At 36.2% G+C, this 23,786-nt stretch overlaps 1 protein-coding gene across 5 annotated transcripts in view; it reads right to left on the minus strand.

Moving 5' to 3' along the window:
• Window positions 1-23,786, minus strand: part of LOC100743020 (hemicentin-1) — a 112,611-nt gene that overhangs the window by 4,564 nt on the left and 84,261 nt on the right. For all 5 annotated transcript variants that reach the window (XR_002946701.2, XM_012385732.3, XM_024367688.2 and 2 more), the window contains 4 exons: window positions 9,161-9,258; window positions 5,091-5,281; window positions 4,811-4,972; window positions 2,217-2,351 (listed from right to left, as the gene is read on the minus strand). Coding sequence is in view for 4 of the 5 variants with exons in the window: in XM_012385732.3 (XP_012241155.1) it covers window positions 2,217-2,351; window positions 4,811-4,972; window positions 5,091-5,281; window positions 9,161-9,236 (564 nt within the window). In the remaining variant the exon portion in view is untranslated. The remainder of the gene's footprint in view (window positions 1-2,216; window positions 2,352-4,810; window positions 4,973-5,090; window positions 5,282-9,160; window positions 9,259-23,786) is intronic.

Consider the following 23,786-nt stretch of genomic DNA (forward strand, 5'->3'; position numbering starts at 1 on the left):
TTATAAAATTGTAAAGAAGAAACCTGTAATTCACAACTTGCGATTTACTTTACAACTTTGGCTTTTTCATTATAAAGATTGTTAGTCAAACGATCGTTAAATACTAAGAGTAACGTAATTACGTTGTTTAATAATAGTAGTTGCTGTATACTGACAATGTGCTATACGAGACAGCGTCGTGAAACGCATAAGATAGTTTCCATGAATATCTCTGAACTTTACAAAAAAATCTTACTAAAAAGATGATGACAAATCTCCAGCGAACTGTATTTTATATTCCTTCAGTTTTGCGACAATCGAAATGTCATTTTAATGCGTTCTGGAGCGTTTCGTATCGATTCCCGATACCGAGGACCAACAAAAATCTGGTCGTCACCTAGCGTAATTAAGTCTAGCCGAGATAATTGCCAAAACGATCGATGGATGCCGATGCAGCGACATGCAGTTTAGTATTACTTTTTTCCTGGACGCGAATGGGACACGTTTTTCGGCTTTCGTTCTTTGCTCGAAAAGAACAAAAAAGAAGAAACATCGCGTTGGCGTTGCGCGAAACATTTCCGATGCGCGTCTGGTGTCTGAACCGTGCGACATTTACCCCTGTGAAGTGCACGAAGTGAAATAGGACGTCGAAGTCAGCCACTTGTAGCGAATTTCGTGGAACGTGAGTAGACGTCCTTTCCAGTGACTCGATCCCGGCCGCAGCTCGCACGAGAAACGCAAATGGTTTCCCGATTCAACGATTTCGTCGAGACGTTTCAAATCGTTTCGAATTGTTTCGAACGTTCGTCGACCATGTTGACGATGTCTCGACATTATTTCTGCCGAGTTCACATGCACGAGATTATCTTAAGACGATATATAATGTACTTATGAATACCGTATCTTCTTATAGGGTGCTTCCCTCGGAAGCCATATTGCTCTCTAGTTAATACCATCAATTTCGCACGGAAGAATTTCTTAGATGCATTTGCTCGGTATCGCCATAGACACAGGGAAGCGAGCTAAGCTATGGTTAGATATAGTAGATGCGTATTCCGACAAATGAAACAAGAACGAACAAAGAACCATGTAACTGTTTCTATGAGAATCTACAGGATGTTTCGGTAATCGTAATACAATCGGCTGGAAGGTGATTATATGGGAAAAAATAAGTCCAAGACATAGAAGAAGAATTTTTTTATATGGCGTCTCGTTTTCGAGATCGAGTTTGGAAATTTGTTGAAGATTAATATACGCGTGTTATTGAATTACGATAATTGCAACGAAGATTAATATTATTCGAACAAACTTCGTTCCTTTTGACGAGTAGAAGTTACATAATTATGTATATCCAATTTACATGACTAGTGTCACTGTCTATCACGCCACCGAGTTAAATAGCCTATTTTGAAATGTAGGTCGCTTATAAATTGTTTACAACCAAATTTGCTGAATTACAAGGCGAATTACTTAACTTGAGTCGAATATCCTTCCAACTATCATCCAAATACCTTCCAATAGTTCTGTTTCATTCTATCTGACTACGCTGAAGTATTTGTCACGACAGTTTGTCTACAGGTATCCATAGTAGTGTAGTCTTAAGATATCGACTCTGCCCTGTTTCCTTTTAGACTCATGATTTTAAGATTTAAGACGCATGATTTTCTGTCTTTCTGAGACCCGTTATACACACGCATGCATGCAGATGCGAGGGGGGTAAAAAACGGCGCACTTTATTTTCGTTTCCCGATAGTGTCGAGTTTGCAGCGGCTGCCGGCAATGCCGCTTTAATGCACTTCCACTCTTGTATTCGTGACTAAGCTGTGCCTATTTCACTAGAGGTTTTTCCGCTCTACGCCGGTATGAAGGTACATTCAATGTTCCCACGAACTGCAAGCTGTACGTTTCTATGTACCTTCGTTAAGCGGATGGACTGCACACGGCGTGGCTTTATTCATGGTCGTTCCCTATATCAGCGACACGATTATTTTCACGTATCAATGGTACCTGATATAACATTTTCCCGACAGACGTGTATTTTATTACATACGATAAAATTCGTGTTTCCATTACAGTGAGGTTGGAAGGCCGGTACGATGAAAGAAATGCGCAGATGGCTGGTACCAGGTATTTGTACGAAAAGTTGAATAAAACCGCATTAATCATTTCAAGACGTTGAAAAATGGAAATATTTATAGCGATGGAATGAATAAAACGCGATTAAAATGGGTTCTCACCTTTTCTATTATGCATACGAGGTTTATAATGGATCCTACGTCCACGTGATGTTCACCGCTTCCTAATATAAATGCTTCTGGTATAACTATGTTTAGATTGACAAAGTGTGATAGTATCCCTGTACTCCTCGCGACCTGTAAAGAGAAATAAACAACGCTATATTACAATCAATGCGATACAAAAGATATACGTGTACATAAAGAATATTTTTGGGTATGTGTATCGATATTCGTTTTCATATAAGACTCTCGAATCTATAGTATAATAGCCTGCATTAAGTGTTTCGCACTTTACGTTTATAAAAGGCACATTCATTTCAGTCTAGTAATTTGTTCCTAACGATCTAAGGCTGACCTAAGTTATTTTGTATCATTTTTTAGCAATTTCCGTTGAGCATAATGAAGGAGGAAAGGATAGAAAAGGAAGAGAAGAGAAAAAGAAGGAGAAGCGTTTAAAATTTGAAATGACTTGTTTAAAGCAAAATTGTTCTCGAGAAACTAATCGATGTAGACTCTTGTCTAGCTCTAGTACCATTCTACTTAACATAGTTTATATCTTGTATATTTACTGTCTATAAATATTTTAATACTTGACAACATTCATTCAAATATCAGTTACATTTGAAAGAATGTTTCTCTACTGTTGATTGTTTAGCTCTTGTCATAGCTCCTTGTCTTGTCTTGGAATTAAGTACTGTTCTACTAAAGTTACAGCGAAATAAGGAACATTACTCAAATTTAATGTTTATTTGCGATGAATAGCTGACACTTCATAAAATCTATATAAACTTGGAGAATGTGGCTGGAGACACGTATTTCGATCGCTCTAACACCCACATTTAAAGTCACTCAACTTGGGTATCTCGACGGGATTAATTTTATATTAGACTTAAATTATATTGCATTTTTATCTATACTAATTAATATGATATCTTCTAACTTATATGAGTGTCTGAGATACGATCAGAGAGCAAAACTACATTAAAGAGTTTCACTTCAAGTAGGTACATTTTATGTATTTGCAAGTATATCATGCACGAACTTTTGCATAAATTTATTAGGCACTCCGTGTACTTCCTTAACTCAACTAATTTGATTGAACGAATTTTTAATTCAGGAAGAGTGTTTCACGAAAGTATTTGGACACCAATCACAGAAAACTTATGAATACATTGTGTTTTATACAAAACTTTTTGAAATTTTATTAGTACTGCAACGAGATGCGATTATCAATATAAAATTTAAAATAAAAATGTATACATAAGTTACTTATACTTCATAGAAGACATATACTTTGTAAAAGATTAGTATATGAGACGAACAATTTCTTGAATGTGTTGTTAATGCTAAAGATGGACCCACTAAATAGTTTACTAACATACTGAATAATTGGTTGACTTCAAATACTTTTCTCATCCCTGTGAAATATATATGTACGTATTTTCTTTAAATATATTATAGATTTTATATATATCTTCAGGTTCGTTTCAAATTTTACCAATAAAACCATGGCAGCGTTGTGTTACAGTGCTAATGAAATTTCAAATCGTTCCCTGTAACATTCATAATATATTCATATAGAGCAACGTGAATACGTCCCTCTTATTTGAACAAAATAATAAATGAACAGTAAAATTGTGGATATAATTCAATTTCGCAAAGAATAGAATCGAGTTAGTCTGGCTATCATAAAGTAAAAAAATAACAGGTTCATTTAAACATCTCATTTATCTGCTCTAGTGAATTTGCTTTCTCGAGGTCTCATTAAAATCGATTCGTTTCAAGGGGCACGATTACGTTGCAACAGCAACTAGAGAAGCTGCAACGTCGGTGAATCTGCTATAGAGTCTTTCGTTGAGGTATATAATTCGCCAGGTACCAGATAATGCGTATCGCGTTAATAATTGAATGGAAATCTCGAATAAAGATCTAAAGCACATTTTGAGAAGAAATGCTGTTTAAGTTGCACTGCATCATCCAACCACCTAATGTACTTTTTGTGTTCAACATTGTCTTCTGTCGAAATATCTACAAGCTGTGTGCATTAAAACGATCGATTGTAGAACCATACTCTACAGTAAAACTTTGTTTATATGAACTTCCATCTACAGCAGCCACATTTACGTACCAGTTAATTAGGCGCAAATACACTACATGCCCTACTATCTAATAGTGTTTTCATATGATTACAAAAACTCGATACTCTGAAAATGATATGTAGAACCTAATAAAAAGACACTACATCGCAAATTAAGAATATTCGCAAGTGGAAACTTACTTTTCGTAATCATTGAATTCGATTGAAATTTTAGTCATAACCCGATTGCATGAATTTTTACTGGTTGGATCTACTTATCTGAACGTAAGTTATTATATGAAAAATTATAAATGATACACACAATGAATGAGATCCTATTACATGAACTGTTTGTCTCCTGACAAGTTTCTATAAATCTGAGTAATTCTATCGTACTGTTAATTCAACTTTTAGCAAAACGTGCTATACATTCATACTCGAGGTTTCCATACAATTCAAGATAGCCGATTAAATCAATTTCACCCCAAAATTAGAGGATGATTAGTCTAATAACTACCTGACACTCGTAGGTCCCATTGTCTCTGTCCTGAACATACTTGATCTGAAGAGTCCAGTCGTCCGAGCCTTCGGGATGCAAAACTTGAAACCGCTCGTCGTTCGTATACGTGAACGTGGAGCTGGTCAGGACGTGGAAGTCACGTCGTCGTATCCAGGATATCTGTGGAACAGGTGCGCGATCGTCGGTCAATTTTCTTGCTCTATGGCGTACCAATGACAAAGTACAGTTCATGTTCTTCAGGGTTAAAGACGACGATAACAGCTGCAGAGTCACTCACCTCAGCGTCGGATACCGTTCTATCTGCCAAATTTCGAACTTTGCAATGCAAAAACGCGGTTCCACCCAACTGCACCGTGACGTTCGAGACGGTGTTGTTATCGTTCGCATCATTTACTCTTTGCAGATCGTCCAGGTTACTGAACCACAACGCCTTCCAGTCTGCCGGTATGCTGTAAGGAACGCGTCGATCTGAAACATTTTGCAAAAATTTTGTCAATGCTTCGATTCAACGATTTCTTGAAGAAAAAAAATGTGCTTCTAGTTGCTCGATAATCGAATTTTATCGGAGCATACAGTGATTCGCGAAAAGTTTTGAAATTTCATTATTAGTATTGTATGTAGTATTGTATCCTAATTGTTATACCGGGGATTTTTATGTAAATTTATATCTTTACGGACAGAATTAAGAGATAGAACTACATAAGAATAAGAATCAAGAAATGAGAATAATAAGAATCTTCACTAAGAACAGAATTAAGAAATGGAAATATTAGGTTGTCCGAAATGTTTCTTTCGTTTTATAAGGAAATAATAGGCGCACAATGTTTTTTGTTTTATATTAGTTTATTGAATTATGCACGAATATAATAATAGAAACAGAACGAAATGGATCACACATAATTCAATAAAATAATATAAAACAGAAATTGTTGTTCATCTATTATCACCTCATGAAACTTTTCAGACAACCTAATATAATAGAACTTAAATAGAGGCTCGCTTTATTATTAAAAATTATAACAACGAGTCTCTATATTCTCTAGTCTGCATATTTTATATATTTTGTATATTAAAAAATTAATATGCAGCTTGAACAGTAGTCTTAAGCATATAATTAATGCTGAAGGTAGTAAAAAATAATGTGGTCTACTAGCATAATGAACGTATATGTAATATAATAATTGTACAATAAAACGTAACAACATAACATAATAGCGTAACATAATAATTGACTATTCAAATGTTTCGGTGATTACTACGAAGAATTGTATATGCATCCAGACTTTACGTTTATCTTGACAACGCTTGGTAGTATTATATGAGGAGAATTGTTCGAGAGTTTACGTAGTGCGAGGAACGTGTTGTGTTTAGAAAAGCGAACGCCAAAGGAAAAAGCTTTTGGGGATCGTAGAGCGGAAATGAATAGATGGATCAGATTGTCAACGTGAGATTTCAAGCCGAATATCTCGCGTGTTGTTCTATAACGCTTTGTACCTAGGGATGCTAGGTACTTTAGTTAAGATTAAACTAAATAATTAGAAAGCATCTAACTCTTGGTAAATAAACTACGAAATTCCATTCTTGAACTTGTCTGCTTCGAATTTTGATTTGTATTTAAAAAATGTCTAATATTTGACTTGATCCCAGAACAGCAAAAGTTTGATCATTTCCAACATATTTTCTAAACTATATCTACGTATTATTACTCTGAGAAATTATATAATAAACGTTATTAAAAAAAAAAAAAATAAAATTGGACTAACACCCTATCACATTTAATATAATAAAATTATATCACAATTACATCATAATTTTAAAAATTCCTTTCTTTTTACTTTATAAAATGAAACGATTTCAATCCTCTGCCAGACGAGGATTAACAAATGAATGTATAATGCAGTAGAGACGTTGATGAGTAGCCAGAGAAAGGAAAAGGAAATTCAGAAATTCAGTCTGAAAAAGTATAAAGCACTTTCAACTTAATCATAAATCACCAAATTTGCCCACAGAAAGTGCAAAAAGACATCTATTCACAGAAGGTTGCTAAACGACTGTTCGTCATTAATTCGTCGAATACTATAAATATTTGACTCAAAATGCTAAAGACACAACCGCTAAGAAATACAAACTCAATACCTTTTATATACCATGATTCGAAACATAATTTCGCTTCAGTGATACAACATCATTTCTCCGCGATCTTAATATTAATTAATTAATTATGTTTGTCTGAGTTAAATATAAGCAGTTCGCGGAAAGAAGCGCATTCGAGGAAGAAGTTTAACAGTTAAAGAGGCGGCGTAGAGATATGGATAGGCGACGGAGACAAGCATCGGGTAATTCGAAAGTAACTGTGGTGCTTTGGCAAAGGGAATAGCGGAGAATAAGGAAACCCGATGAAGCGAAGTTGGTGTTGGTGAATATAGAAATCCGTAAATGGAAAGGGAGAAAATTGAGGAACGGAAGAGCAGGCGAAAGCAGAGAGGAGGAGAGGACGAGGATGGAAGAAGAAGGTGATGGAAGGGTCTAGGCGAAAGACAAGCACTTGAGACTGAACTTTGTGAGCTTTTGAATGCAGGGCATAAGCTACCTGCCTTTTGTTTCCATGAGACAATGCGAAACCTTATACAACGAGACAAGAAGCCGAGTCTACGAGGGAAAGGTGCTCCTACTTTGCTCCGACCAGTTAGTTGGGCAGGATTGTATTCTTTTCTTTCTTCTTTAAGAATTCTCAATTCATAGCCACTTTTGAGTAGAGAGCAAGTGCACGCTAGAGAGGATTTTTCGTGGGGTTAGCGTATTTTCCGCTATATTTCCTCTCTTCTCTCCCTTATTTTCGCGTTACCTTCTCCTTCTTTCTGTTTCTCTTTTCCCAGAAGATCTGATGTCTCCTTTTGTCGCGCGGGGGCATTTATTTATTGCACACCGGGGATATAAGCTTTATCTAATGCATACTTAATAGTATTAAAGTCCGCTCCACGTACTTGGCTCCTTGCACGAACGGATTTTGAATGCAGACTCGTACAGATTAGGATGTATGGAGGTGCTCGAGGAATCGAGGAGGAACTCCGCTTCTGGGATTTGATGGGAAGCATAATTCCTGGCAATGAAGTTTCGATAAATGTTTTATCCAACAGTCGGACAATTATACGGGTTAATACGTTTTCCACCTAGTTAATACCTCTTCCACTCCTTGTTTCCTGCCTCCGCATTTCCGTAAAATACATTTTCTGTCGTTCAGGGTAAATGTTTTCTTCAGAATAATTATGACCGAGATAAATCGTGCAGTGCAGGCAAGGACATAGCAATGTCGTAAACTAAAGTATCGAGTAGAGATAGTAGCTATTATTTTAGGGGGCGCCTAAATGCATTCTGTTTTAGGATTTCGCGCGATAAAAAGAAATAATTTATAGCTGACGGTATTTCATTTACAAATTGAAATCCATAACCGTTAATTACTGCTTTAACAAACTGGACTCGATTTATAATTGTTTGTAGAAATGATAAAGTAGTTAGAAAAACTGTCTCAAGCTTGTTTAGAGTTTGAAAGAATATTTTAAATCACGCAAAGTGAAATGTTTATATTGATAAAAAGTTTTGAAACTATGTACGTGAATTGAACTTGACTAAAGACTCGTTCAGATTAGTTAAATCTCTTGGATTGAAGTCGTTTGAGTCAAATGGATATTTAATGGAAAATGATATCCAAAGGAAGTGGTTGTGTACGTGTACCAAATGTTAATTCTGATATTAACTACAATTACGACCATATTAAAAATACATACATACAATCTAGCCAAACACGAAGTTCAGGAAAAGATTGTTTTGAGCCAATATCAGTAAACAAATGTGACAAACAAAAACACAGGGATAAAAGGTTTACAAGTTATCTGAATCAATCTGAATTAAACTCAATTAGAACAAAGAAGCCTGAAACGATATTTCAAGTCAAGTAAACGACAGTCACGCTGGTAAATAGGTTTCTTGAATACAGGTAGCTCCACTAATCTGAACGATGCGATGTTCCCCCATATTTCTGTCAATTCCTTTGTCTCGACGGCCGAAACACGATGGCTTTCACTACTGACAGACTTTACGATCTCGCTATATCATGGCCCGTGCCGTATCTCACGAATCAACCGATCATTAATTAAATCGCCTAACTAGATTGTACTCGAACCTCGGAGCATTTGCTGGAATTAAACTAGGAAAGCCAGAATTGCATCGGGGTAAAACGGATGCCAAGAAGTACAAAAGATCCTTATATCCAGGCTGGGAAATACAAGAGAAAGGAGGGAAGAAACGAGAGAGCCAGGGAAGGTTAAATGCTCCGAGAAAATTATTTACCTTTATCGAGCGACCTGGCCAGGAGAATTGTCGGCAGGATCAAAAAGACCATGTACCACGATAGCCGGTCCCGCATCCTTGCGAGGTTTCGAATCCTCCTGGAAAAAGGCAAAAAAGAAGACGAATAAGCTTGGTTTCTCGGTTATAAAGCAGGAATTCGTATGCGTCCGTCCCATCTTCAATGGCCTCTTTGTTTTTCTGATTTTTCCGGGACAGTGCGCGTTCGTACCTAAATCGTCTTTTAAAGGAAAGCACGAAAGTTGTAGATCCGCGTATTCTCCTCTCCTCCCCTCCACCCTACCACCCCCTTTTTATGCTCTGTTTTCACGTGTTTCGTATGCATTTGAAACGCGAAACAACTTATGTCTGATTTATAACAAATTGCCTTCGTTTCGTATGGCATCCATGAAAAGGTCGTGGAGAAGCGATCCAAAGCTGGGTGCCGCGCGCCGCTTTTCAACGATTTGCATATTAAAAGACCGCGGATCCTTTTGATATGGCGAATTTTAATTCTGCTCGGCATCCTTACTCTTGTTTTCCCTTTCCAACTTCTCTTACCGTCTCCATAATGTTTTTTTTTTTTTTTAATTTGCGTTAGAATAAAATCAAACGGAGAAAAAAGAAAAGGAAAGGGAAGTATGCAATTTCAAAGACGATTAAAGAATACTTTTTTAGACTTCAACATTTGTCTGCGGGTGATTTGGTTATTGTTGTTACGACGATCGAATATGTTATTTTAGTGATAAAGAGAAGAGATATACAGAAAGAAATTTTTTAATTATCATATAATTTTACTGTATTAAATGTAGTTATATATATATGTAAAGTGTACACCAGAAAAGCAGGATAAGTTTATTTCATATATTCAATACTATTGGTATTTCATATTATTGAATTTTAAAAATTCGCTAAACATTTTTTTCGTTACTTTTTTCTTCTATCTATTTAACACAATAATTTACTTTATTTATGTTTTATAATGATTACACTGCAAATTTATAGTTCTATAAACACTGCTACTAAAGACACAGAACCTTAGCAAATTTGTTTCACTAATTAAATATGTATTATAACAATTACTCTATATTGAATATTTTATATATTTTTACAAATTATGCGCACTATGTGCCTCGTTACATCTTTAAACTCTTCATTTATTCAACATTTACACGTTATTACATATTATTACATATTAATTTGCTGTTTCACACGGTCTTTGATGGTTAAAACAAAACATATTCTTATGGCAATGTCGTAAATAATTTACAATAATTGTTTATAAAGAGAATATTTCTTTGTAAAATATCTTGATCTCGGTTTGTTTACATTTTGCATGTTCGTCGATGTATATCCGGCAAATTAAACACTTCGCGGAGATATACAAGCAATTCCAATTCTCGTGTTCTGCACATTTTCAATTATTCCGTCATAACGTTTATCAAGTTCGCGATACACTCGGAATTCCACGAATCTCGATTGACCCGTATGTTCCATCGTTTTTCCCTTAATTTTGCTCCTATTAAGAACGTATCAAAGTCATTTCCTGTTCAAACGTTAACGAAGAGATTAATTCTTCGATGGTTACGCTGCTATGTTGGATAACACGTCATTATTTGTCAATGCACGTGCTGATTAAACTGTCCACGTGGCGGAAATAGAAACATACACTTATTTCTTGCGGTCGATCGCCGGCAGTCGCGTTAATTGGCCTGTTAAAGCTCCGTTCGTCTGGCTGCACAGAACAAGAATCGTTTTACGGCTAATAAAACGGGACGAATGCAGATAGTTGTGATAAATCGGGCAAACGGGGTGCCTTTATCGCGAGAGGATCGTTCGCGTTAATGTCTAACGGCGCGTTTTCCATCCTTCTTTCACATCCTACCCGCTCTTCCCTGTCCTCTCTGCTTTTCATCCCATCTAAGCGCTGCGTTCCACGATCCGGATTACACCATAAAAATCTATTGTTCGAATTTTTGCGTAGTGCCATCGTAATTTCATATGATACGGGATGTAAAGTTCAGCTACGGCAAAGAGTGTATCGGAAAAACCAACAAAAAAAAAAAAAAAAAAAAAAAAAAAAAAAAAAAAAAAAAAAAAAAAAAAAAAAAAAAAAAAAAAAAAAAAAAAAAAAAAAAAAAAAAAAAAAAAAAAAAAAAAAAAAAAAAAAAAAAAAAAAAAAAAAAAAAAAAAAAAAAAAAAAAAAAAAAAAAAAAAAAAAAAAAAAAAAAAAAAAAAAAAAAAAAAAAAAAAAAAAAAAAAAAAAAAAAAAAAAAAAAAAAAAAAAAAAAAAAAAAAAAAAAAAAAAAAAAAAAAAAAAAAAAAAAAAAAAAAAAAAAAAAAAAAAAAAAAAAAAAAAAAAAAAAAAAAAAAAAAAAAAAAAAAAAAAAAAAAAAAAAAAAAAAAAAAAAAAAAAAAAAAAAAAAAAAAAAAAAAAAAAAAAAAAAAAAAAAAAAAAAAAAAAAAAAAAAAAAAAAAAAAAAAAAAAAAAAAAAAAAAAAAAAAAAAAAAAAAAAAAAAAAAAAAAAAAAAATGGAAAAAAAAAAAAAGGAGAGAAAGGAAAGGGAAAGGAGTTAGAGTTGAAATAAAGGTAAAACGTTTTAAAAGCGCTAAAATTGTTCGACGTTTATTTTTATTTGCCATGCACGTACACGGTATAAAACGGCGAAATATTTTCACAAGGAAATGTTTATTACACGCATATCCGCGAATATTGATTTCGCCGCAGTAAAAACGGCAGAATTCGGGTTCTCGGCGAAGCGGAATTAAAAATGGGACAGGAGGTAGAGGAATTAGCTGCGATCGTTTCCGCAAATATTGGTCGAAAGGAAATGCTCTTCACGCGGTTAAACGTGCGATACCCTATGATTTACCGTTCAACGATGGTAAAATTGTTATTAGAGCAGGCACCGGCTATGGTAGGGACCAAAAATAAAGAACGCGGAGAGTAGCCATTACAGATAAACCGAATTTGCATTTATCCGGCATCGCCGTCGTTTCATTTAACGCGGTTATCTAATAATTTCCGCGCACGCGTCCGCCACCATCGCCATTTAATATGCATCAAGACACATACTCGCGTCCCGTAATTACATAAAAAATGCAATCGGCCACGGTTCCACGCTGCGGAAGTTACTCAGGGTAATTCGTTACAGCCTGGCATCGACGAAAAACGAAAAGGTAAACGCGAATCCGCGGAAAAAGTAAAACTGATATCGAACATTAATACCGTAAGGTTATACTCAATTTTCACACACACAAGTACACATATACATGTATAAGAACGTTTGAGTAATTTCGTGGAAACGAAAGGTAGCTGAAAATTCAGCGGTATCATTCGTAATCGTACGCGATGTTTTCAAAACGATTGCTGCTTGAAAACGTAGTAAACAATGGTAACATGGACCAGTTAACATGGAACTTTAGTTGTATTAAGTAGACGTGGACCATTAAAAAGGCGGAAAGTCGATAGGTTATAAACGCGTCCCTCCGTTTTACAATTCTGTCGCGCGTTTAGAGCCGCAGGGTTGATTTCCTATATCTACATTCGAAGAGGGCACGGGATACTCCGAGCTGGATTCTCTTCTCCGTTGGCAATCGTTATCCGAGATTTATTGTTTCCCGACGATGGCTGGGTCACGGAATCGGGTTCATTCTCCGCTTTGCCCTTCTCTGAGGGTTTCCATTCAAGCGGCGCTGCTTTGCATAAATTTCCGTGCAGATGCGACGCGATATCAGATCGACGTTGTGATAGAAATAGCATACATACATATACATACATACATATATATATATATATATATATATATATATATATATATATTTATACACGTATATACATACATATACATATAGATAGAGATAGAATATAGACACATGCATATACACACGTGACAAGCTACATACGTAACGCGTATGCGTAGGTATTATTGATTCGTTGCCAATATAATGTGCTCTGATACAGGTCAAGCTAACCAGTACATATACACCGGTGCTATAAGCTAAGTAGCTGGTCCACCTTTGCCACGGCGATCGTTCTAGATGGCAATTGGCTAGTTACAATAGCTTAGGACCCGGCACACGGCCCGTATAAGCGGTAAATGCACCGCTGATGAAACAGTTGTATGGCACGTACGTACACGCCTTGGTACGCCCGGTTAATGGAAACCTTTCCTTTGCCACATCGATCGATAAATGGGTCTGCAGAGTGCAGTTGTAAAGAGTTAGCATGCCGCTCGCATGTGGCGTCTGCCAATGCTTCTTACGTATGCATGGAATCGGGCTAAGATTAGGGGGCTCGAGCCAGACCAGGCGAAAACCCCTGGCAGAATTAAAGTGCGACCAGTGTTTATTGCAACAGACTTCGTTGCCGCCTGATATGCAGCAAGAATACGGAACCGGCCGGAATTAGCCGCCGTTCTGATCCTTCCTGCCCGGAAATGTTGCATTAACCCCCAGCCAGCGTGAAACCGATCGTTTTCGTGTTCTCCGGTTCCACTGTGAAGAACGGAAAGTTATATACCGAAATTAGCTGCGTGCGAGGGTATCAAGGGAGAACACGAACAGGCAATTGCTCTTTGTAGGGTAATTAGGTCGAGAAGAACCGTCAGCAGAGATGGACCACGTCTCTTTCGTGCTGTAATTTAGTAGCTGGTGATATTCAACGAGTGGCAGGTTGTGTGTTGTGTGACGAGTAGATTGAGGAGTTTTGTGCATTTATGCGAAATTTCAAGATACGAAAGTGCACCGAATAGATATAACACACGAATATAACGAATACATGTGTTAAAGGAAATAGATAAACTATCAAATACGATATTCAATTTGAGTATAAGTTTCAGACGTTTTTAAAAACAAGGATCATTTCTCTTCAATTATCCTACATTTTCGATCGTCATAAATATCTGTATCTCCTAGTTAGAATTCAAAGCATTCACATTAATTCATTTGTTTTTAAACATCATCTTCCTAACTTATTTATTTTATTTCACGTTAGAAATTCTCTTAAACATAATGGATAATATAATATCATAACTTAAGCGACGGATATCAGTATCGATGCTTTTTAAATCGAATCTTCGATCGTCACGTAACAAGTGTGGTCCGTAATAAAACTGAAAAATCCTAGCGTTTTATTACCATCGTGTTTCAGAGTGAAGTGCAACGACTTTAGAATGGAACAGAAATTGTAACTAACTGCTCCTTCAGGATACACTTTGCAGTGTAAATGCATTCGTCTAAATCTTTGCGTCTTAAAGCATCCCTAGCTCGCGTACGCGAGAAAGATAGAACGGAGAGTTGAACACAGGTAAAGCCGTGATATCGGTGGAACAGCGGTTGTATCGCGCGTGACTTTGCATGTTAAGTGCCATTGCAGATGTATGTGCACGTATTCCGCGTTCACGTGTACGTCTCGTTGTTCGAATGCACGCGTACGAAACGGAAGCAGGTCGCCAGAATACATCCTTTACTTGTGAGATCAGAAACAGGTTGTCAATCTATTCGTAGGAAAGATTCAAGTTAAATAGAGATGGTTCGTTATTTCTACTATCATAATGTTTTATTCTTCTTTTTATTCATCCCTCAACATTTTATTCTTTCTTGTTTCACGTGGTGTTTCGCAGTTGTTCATTCGGACAAGACAGGGTTTTAGAGCACGTACGAACGCTCGCCCAAGGGCAATTGTCCACTTTGTTTGCCGGGCCGAGTAGCTGCGCAAACTTATACAACAATTTCGTTCTTAGTACCCTCAATTAACTTGAGAGCAATTAGCATTCGCTTCAACTCGAACCACTGCGAAATGCCTCGTCCACGGTACTCTTCGCGTGTCGTCCTGTTTTGAACTTCAATTACACGTTCGACTAGTTGCAATCGGTTGTCTCATTTAAGGCACCCGTATACGGTCCATGATATTGCCAATATTGCGAAGTATCGACGATATTACTGATCGTGTATGTGGTCGATATCGAAGGATTGGAATTATTGACGATTTGGATATTTTGCGATCGAAACGTCGATACTGATAAGTGGTGAAGATATTGGCGATGATTAATTTTTAATCAATATTCACAGTGTTGACTCAAAGAACATTCCGGTTTCGTGTCACGATGAACGCTCATCGCTCTAATTCATCGGCGGAATATGGGCACGAGCAAAATGAATCAAGATGGAGCATCACGCTTCAACTTTGAAATTTTTATCAATGTACCACAGGATTACCGCTAATTTTTCTCCAATCGATAGAAAGGCACGTACATTCGTAACTCAGTTTCTTTTTAAGGAAAGAATTTTAGAAGCTGTCGAAACGTGTTCCGATTCATTCTAAAGTGATTGGAATAAATAATTCCATCATTCGGAGCAATCTCTATCAATAAATTCGTATATGCGAATATTGCTCTCGACTTTTAGACCATTGCTTTATCCATTGTTTGTGTTTTATACAATATTTTGTAGAAAATGGATTATTATGACTAAGCACGGTCTTTTTCTAGCTTGCAAATTGCTCAAAATACCGCACAAGATACGCGATAAATAAAACGTATTTCCAAATGCAGTATAGTGCATTATATACCGCGCAGCATCTTGGCAGTAATAATTGTCAATGATATAGACCACGTGCAGGTCCCTTTACGAAAATTGCCACAAGCTTGTTCGACAACGACAAACTTCTTTCGATCGCGTACTTTTCTTCGTTTCTCGAATTTATGTTATTTTTATACCTAAGCCAACTTTATTCTCGAAGAGTTTACGACTACTTAAGACTTCTAAAAGTACCAATTCATCACTAATTCCACTTAAATTCTTTGAACATCTACTCGAACGCAGAACAGATCTTACGTGCGCAACATAGTATCTCGAGGGAGAAAGATCGAGTAGATTCTTTCTAGGATTAAACATAGACGCGATATCAGGGTAGAACGTTTTAGTACGAGGTTTTGCATGACCTAACCGTTGTAGAACGTTCTATACGGGCCACCGAGATCGAAATGATCAGGGTCTGGCTGGATGGTAGTCATTAACGAGGACTGGTGCTTCGATGTCGGTGGTTCGCGTCACGATTATCCAGCGCATGATAATATCTCTATTTCATCGAGAACGTGACTCGTCGTACGTGATCCCGCAGACGTACGGTACGAATATCGATAACCCTTCCGTGGTTTCGATTCGTCAAAGTCTATTTTTCTACTTTTCCAAGGGAGCAGAAAATTTTACGAGCTGACGCGCGCTATCCTCCTCTCGCGCGGTCTCGCAATGCTTGTTTCTGCGTTCTCGCGGCAGATCTTCTTTGTCTAGCTCGTCATAAACGAACTGAGAGAACGTTTCGTCGAAAACGGTAGTCCGGTAGCCGTGAGTCTCATTATTTTTAATTGAGGCGAAACTAACAATTTTCAGGAGAGGGAGGACGGATATGCGCGAACGACTTTATTCCAGCACAATGACTCGCCGTGGAATGTCGCCGCCACGTTAATTATCTGCTTCGACGCGATGCAACATTTCCTGTTTTGCGGTTACGAGAAAGGAGCGGGTTGTGCTACCGCTAATAATTTCGTGGCGAACGATATTGGATGATTGTCGCGGCTACAAGCTGTCACGGAGATATAAGTCGGCAACACGTAGTGGCGTATGTGATTTATTGGCTCTCATGAAAAGTTTTTGCTTACCTTCCTACTTATACTTGTTATACTTGAATATATTCTCAATTATAATGAGATACGTTGTATACAAGAATCTTCTGTGAACCCGTTACATTTGGAATAATAGCTTGATACGAAAAACAAACGCACTCAGTTTACAAAATGTTTATATATATGAATTTTCTATCATCTATGGCTGTATGTAAGTTAACTGAAATGTATTTAAAAAATGCTAATAAAAGAAAAAAGATTTTGAATTTGTATTTTATATGTTAAATAAGAGACAGTTAGATTAAAGACACGATACAAGAGGGAAGATAAACTTCTGATTCGCAATATTCACATATATATCTCTACAAATTAGTCGATTCCAATGATATGATTGATTACATAACATCTGAAAAGCCATATTCAGCCAGAGTTAGCTTTATTGTTCAAGTTATATGTCTATCAGGATGATGGCTATTCAGATATTGTTCACTGTACAAACGAGCTGCAGCGAATGCGTTGCGATCGCATACTCCCGCTACAAGAAATATGTTCGTGTATTCTCAATTGGTACATTGTTCATGATAATTAGGAAATTACATTCGTAGATAATTTTGAAGAGAGGAACAAATGCCAGGAATGACCTCAAAGTCTTAATGTAAGATCTTTATAGAAAATAAATATGCAGATGTTATGCAAATTTATACGTTCATGAACTAAAGGAATAAAATTTAAATAGAAAAAAAATCGTTTCACTCAGTAAATATTATAACAAATGCTTTATGTATTTTCGCATATTATATACGTTAAAATATATATCCTTTATAATTTCCCTTATACTTTCTTCCAATTAAATGAAACAATAGTTTCCATGTTCAACTGACTGACAGGATATTGAATTTTAAGATTGACTTACGTAACTTGTCAGCCATTTTCACCTGTAGCTCTCGCATTGAAAATAACAAATATAAAAAGGAGAAGATAACTTGTAAAATGTTAAACGATCTATTAACATTTAATTTTACACGGGCACGAATCCAATTCTTCTTCCACTGCCGCGTTTCCTCGAAACCTTCAATTCGAAACGGTTAACTATCTTGCGCGCCGGATGGTAATTATTAACGAATACACGACCAGTAACAGGATAATTTGTTGCCTTCACTGAAAGCTCGATGGAATCGAGCGGATGATTGAGCGCGCTCCGCACGAACCTCCGTATCGCGAGATCTTCCGCTTTGGAAACGCTTTGTTACACGAACGTTGTTACGCGATATCTTGACCAACATCCTACGCGTTGCTGGCGTTAGAATGAACCAAACAACGCGATATCGTGCGGGCTTTTACGTGAAACGACTCGTTTCCTGATCGATTCTCGATCCTGGCTGGTGCTCTTGATTCCTGCCAGTTTCGATTCGAAATCTGTACAACCACTCTGTTTACGGACGAGTAGCAGTTCGCTGATGTGTAGATTCCGATGTTGTGTAATCAATGCACGGAAATGATATCGTTTTTCGGTATCAACCCCGACGTTAACGTGCCGTTTGCTTACATACGATCGTCGACCGTTTGTAAAACACGAAATTACAAAACACGATTGCCAGGATGGAGATAAAATAGTTTTTACTTTTACGAGTTCCTTAGGGATTGTTAAGTTTCGAATTGTGTTTCTACTCTCTTTCCTACGTGCACTTTGATCTTGGACCGATCTTGGTCGATTCGGCAACAAGAGAAATAAGAGCTATAAAAACGTAAGAAAAACGGTTTTCATATTTCAACGTTACGTGTGTACAGGGTGGTTCACTAAGACTGTCCACGTGAAATATCTGTGTTATCTAGAAGAATGAGAGAAACAGGTAACTACGAAGGCCCATGGTTTACAGGGACAAGTGACATAGTGGCAATAGTTCCGTTGCAAGTGCGGACGTTTAGGATATAAGAAGGTTATATTCGTTTGTTTTTAAGTGGAATAACTGTCTTTTGGAAGAGGGATTTATATAGTAGTAAATTTTGGGAGAGAAATTATTAACTTTCATGCTGCGCCATGACGTTCAACTATGGCCGTTGCAACGTATTCGATCACTGCGGGACACGGCTTTGGTCCACGTTTTGTTAATATTTATTTGTTTTCACTGCGAGGATCGATAACAATGTATACACTAGCGACGTGCAAAATGCAGAAAGAAAACTGAGGATTAAAGATTTTTAGAACTCGTTTTTTTGATATCTGTGCCCTTTAAAATTGAAGAATGTTCTGACTCTGCTAGTCAGAGAAATTAAATACGCAGCATAAGATTAAAATATTTACAGTGCTCTTAATAGATTTCTCACTTCAGATTCTAAAAACCATACCTAAAAATATCATTCTTAATACGTAACGTTCCTTTTATAATTCAGAGTAACAGATCTTATAAATTCTCGCCCCGTTATCTTGCATCAATGTAATAATTAATTTGTGGTTAATTGATCATTTCCTCTATAATTTAAATCAATTATATAAGTGTCTTAATACTTATAAAGCAAGTTGCATATAATTATAAATATTTAGTAACATTTGGTATATAAAATATTTAATACATAATCTTAAACAATTAGTAACTTTCTTAAAATAATATTACGTAGAACACAAACTTAATCAATCCTATTTTCATTTTCATAAAACGATATTATAACTGTTGTTCCTCTGACCCTCATTTACGTCTTATCATCTCTGCATTTATTTTATTATATTTTATCAGAATCTGTTGCTCCGTAATATTATCTGATGTGGTTGGTCTTTCTCGATATACGTTTTCAAATGTTCCCCAGAGGATAAAATCAAGCGGAGTTAGATAGAGAGATCGGACTGGCTAGGGAATTGCTTCTCAGTGACTCACTCATTGATTTAGATAAGTTTCATTAAGGGCATTTCTTACTCTTCGAGAAGAATGAGCTAGACATCTGTCGTACTGCAACCGTATTGCTTGACAAATGGATGCTGGTACATTTTCTAATTAATTACAAGTACTGTCACTGGCCACACGTGGACTAAGTCTCTGCCATGAATAAGGTCGGGCTAATTGCCTTCGTCGACCCTTAAAAATACATTGTCGCTAACCTACTAAATGACTACACAGTTGTCTAGATACATTGTAATAGAGTGTACACGTGGTAAAACGCTTTCATTTACAGAGTCAGTTAATCTACATCTTCGGTTACTTAAAACTTACATTTTTCATTCTCAGATCTTTCGTTCTTTAATCTGCTAAATGACTATTTGTCTATATACAGTGGTAGTATTTGAACACTCGTAGAAATTTTTTATAGACGTATCATCTGTGTAGTACAGAACATTTTGAAATTTCATTAGTATCATAATGAGAAACGACTATTACGATTGTACCGATAAAATTTAAAACGAAGTTTGAAAGCAGTTCTATATTTAAGTATAGAGTTTCATAGCACAAGAGAAATATATTTTTAAATTCTATATTATATAAGAAAAAAAAAATAGAAATAAAACTTTCTACAATATAATTAGTGAAATTTACGAGTAAGCATTTCTCTATTTATAAACTCCCTATAAGCATTTCCCTATTTATAAACTGTACACATACCTTAACTTTTCCTTTCACTATAATAATATTTATACTACTAGTTTCAATAAATTTATCGTCTTCTTTTTTTTCTACAAATCACTTATTATTTCGCATATTTTTATCACAAAATATTGACATGCGGTATTTGAATAGTAACATTTCAAAAATATTAGAAATATTTCAGGTAGACGACGCGACGTTGATGGATATAACGCTGTATATTTCGATTGGGCAAAATTGCTTTATAATTAGGGTTTTGAAATATCGCGGTTTGGCGATTGCTATCTAGAATCGACAAAACATTCGGGACGATGCTATTTCGATGTATTTATTTTAGAAACTACGGGAACGAATCCCGGATAGATACATCTGCAGATAAAACGGTTATTTTTTAGCAAAGCTTTATTTTTTTATCGTTCGATGAAATCGAGATCCATTCGTGAACATTGTATATCGCCCGGCTGATCGGATATGGCGATGATCAAATAAAAAAAATTTCAGTTTCTTATGAATCATTTAAATTTGCTTATCGATTATAAAATCATTCGATCGTAATTTCGATTCCTCCAAGTTCGATGAAAGTTTCTATTCTTCTTGGTTCTTTGTCAAACGTTTCTTAGGCAATGTAGCGAAAACGTGAGATCTCTATGATCACGTATGCTAAAGGATTATTCTTTGGCGAGTTATCGATTTGCTAGCGTTCCCTGTCTTCGAGCTTTAACATAAATTCCTACTTTTTCTCCTTCTCTCTTCTTTTATATAGCACAGGGTATATGGCATAGGATATCTCACAAAGTAAAGCTTTACCAAGCAAGGCGTAACTTTTCATAAAAAAAATTTGTTTAAATAAGGCTTTGCTTTCTGCCCGTGGCTACGTTTACAATATACATAGCTGACGTTGTGTCAATATGCTTTCGTCCAGAATTCGCGAAACGTTTGCTAATTTTAAACATAACTCTCAGCAAAATAGGTGCGTAATGAAATTTTCTAAACATAGCATAATCTAATTTTCATTTTTTAATTGCAACATCTATCTATGGTTACTTTAATTAACAATAAGTGTCCTGTGAGCGCACAAGATGCTATAATGGTGATGTAAATCTTTATACAGAATTTAAATATTGATTCAAGTTGCTTGAGTTCAGGTAATTTGATTTCAATCGTGATTTCATTTGCGATTACACAAAACGGATTATTTAACTTGAAATTGTTCGAATTAAAGTAATCTAATGAATTACGAATACGTAGATATTTGTTAAGAGAATTAGCCGTAGAGATGAAAGGAGGATATAACAGTCACTTCAGAATATCCGTAGAAATGTTTGATTATTCGTCGATCAAATGCGAAATTGAAGAAGAGATGCAGGGAATATCAGCAAGCACGAAATTAGAGATAACGTTATGTTACTTTTTAAGCGAAGGAATAGTTGAAAGGAAGGAATTCAAGATCGCTTGAAACTTGAAAGGATATATCAAGTCAAGTAAAACATTACATTAGTCAGTGGTTATAAGCAACTAAGTTAAGTGACTTGATTAATGAAGATTGACGGTGAAGAGATATTTCAAGTCAAGTAATTAACAGGGCCATACTAGTGAAACGGTTTCGAGTTGCTTGAACTTAGGTAACTTGACTAATTTGAACGAAGCTTAAATGATCCTCGTCTGCTCGAATCGTTTATATTCATTCTAGTTAACGATATATGTTACAAGCAGGCGGAGGATTCTAACGAATTTATGAAGGATTAAAAGATGCAAAGATATACATAGTACGTATAATATGCTAAAATATATAATATATCTGAAATAAAATATTTATTGTAATATTTAGCGAGTGGAACAAATCTATATTTAGATTCCATTTCTTTAGTTGTGTTTATAAAAAGATGAATTTTGCAGAAATATCCACACTCTACTAACAACGAAAATATTTGAGGCGGATAGAGTTGTTGTTGGGACACCTTGTACGTACCTAAGAGGAGGTCGAAAGATTGAACGATTTTGGCGGTATCGATCCTTTGGCTTACTTCTAAAACTCTTGCAACACCGTATGTCGAATGTGCATGTAAGACCCTTCGCCATGGCTAAGCATTCGTGGCCAACGCCTAGTCTATTTCCCAGACATTGCGATACGAGAAAATTGAAATTTTACGGCAACATCACCAACGATTGTACATACCGCTACTTTTCGGTTGGCAAGGGCTGACGCACGAAATACTTGCTATTGATCGAATTCGGTTTCTAGATCGAACCTTTCATTCTATGCATTCCTTTGAAGGGGAACAAGCGACGAGTTCCTTTTTAGCCGAGATCCATAATAACTAAGTAAGTTGAAAGTAGTATAATTAGTCGTGCAGAAGGTGATGAAATATTTGTGCATTTATTTAAATCGAGAACTGGATCATTTTCTGATTGGAGACGTTCTTAGCACGGAATTAAAAATTAACAAAGGTGAATAAGTTTTAATCAAATTAGTTTCGGTTCTTGCACGATTCACTTAAATTATACGATGATGAATAAATTATTATATATGACAGATTAGAAAAGTGGATTATCTACTAATTCATCTTTCTCAGTTAACCGGTTAATTTTAAATTTGACTGAACCTTTCCTATGGATCCACTTCCTTTTCTATTTCCGTAATCTGTTTTAATTGTTATTGTTATCATTATTATTCTTATATGTATTTTATGTGTATTTACACAAATATCCGCACTCTAGTCATTACAGCGTCGACAAAAATTGCAACCATACCATTTGATACCAACACCTGTAATACACATTCGTGAATGGTTTCTCTGCGTCTTTAAATCCTTTCAATCATCGTATATCAAAAACAGCAGTCAATCTACGATCGTTTGATCGTCACACAGGTACAAATTTCAGGATTCGAATGTATCATAACAGCCGGCGATAAACGTAAATACCGCAGTGCTAAAACCAGGATTCTCGTAGTGTCGAGGACTGACGTGCTCAATTTTTCACCAGTTACGACAGCAGGGGTTACCCTGCTGGTGTGAAACGATCGTTTTGCGCGAAAGACTACTCGCTGCGGTATTTGCGACACTCGACACTCGAGAGAAGCCTGTGGAGATAACGGAAGAGTTGGCTAGCTGGTAATACGGCGACGCGAGTGTTGAAACTGTTGAACGACGGTTAAGGTAGATCTTTGGTAAAGTGATAGCAGAAGTGGCTTTCGTTTCTCATTTCTCGGCCTCGAGTATATCTCTATAGCGCGGTGGGAGTCTCGTGCCATGCTGGACCAGCTCGTTCAACAGCGATCTCGAGCTCGAACGTTGAGCAAAGGTTTGTCTCTGGTTTAATGAGCAAGGGTAGCGGAGTCTGTACAGTCGTGTGAGATAAAAAAGAAAAGAAGGAAGAAATATAGTCAATGAGAGTTTATTTTTCGTAGGTTCCACATATTCTTCGTTCAAT

Source organism: Bombus impatiens, unplaced genomic scaffold (assembly GCF_000188095.3).
Source record: "Bombus impatiens unplaced genomic scaffold, BIMP_2.2 scf_0344, whole genome shotgun sequence".
In the NCBI taxonomy this organism is placed as follows: Eukaryota; Metazoa; Arthropoda; class Insecta; order Hymenoptera; family Apidae; genus Bombus; species Bombus impatiens.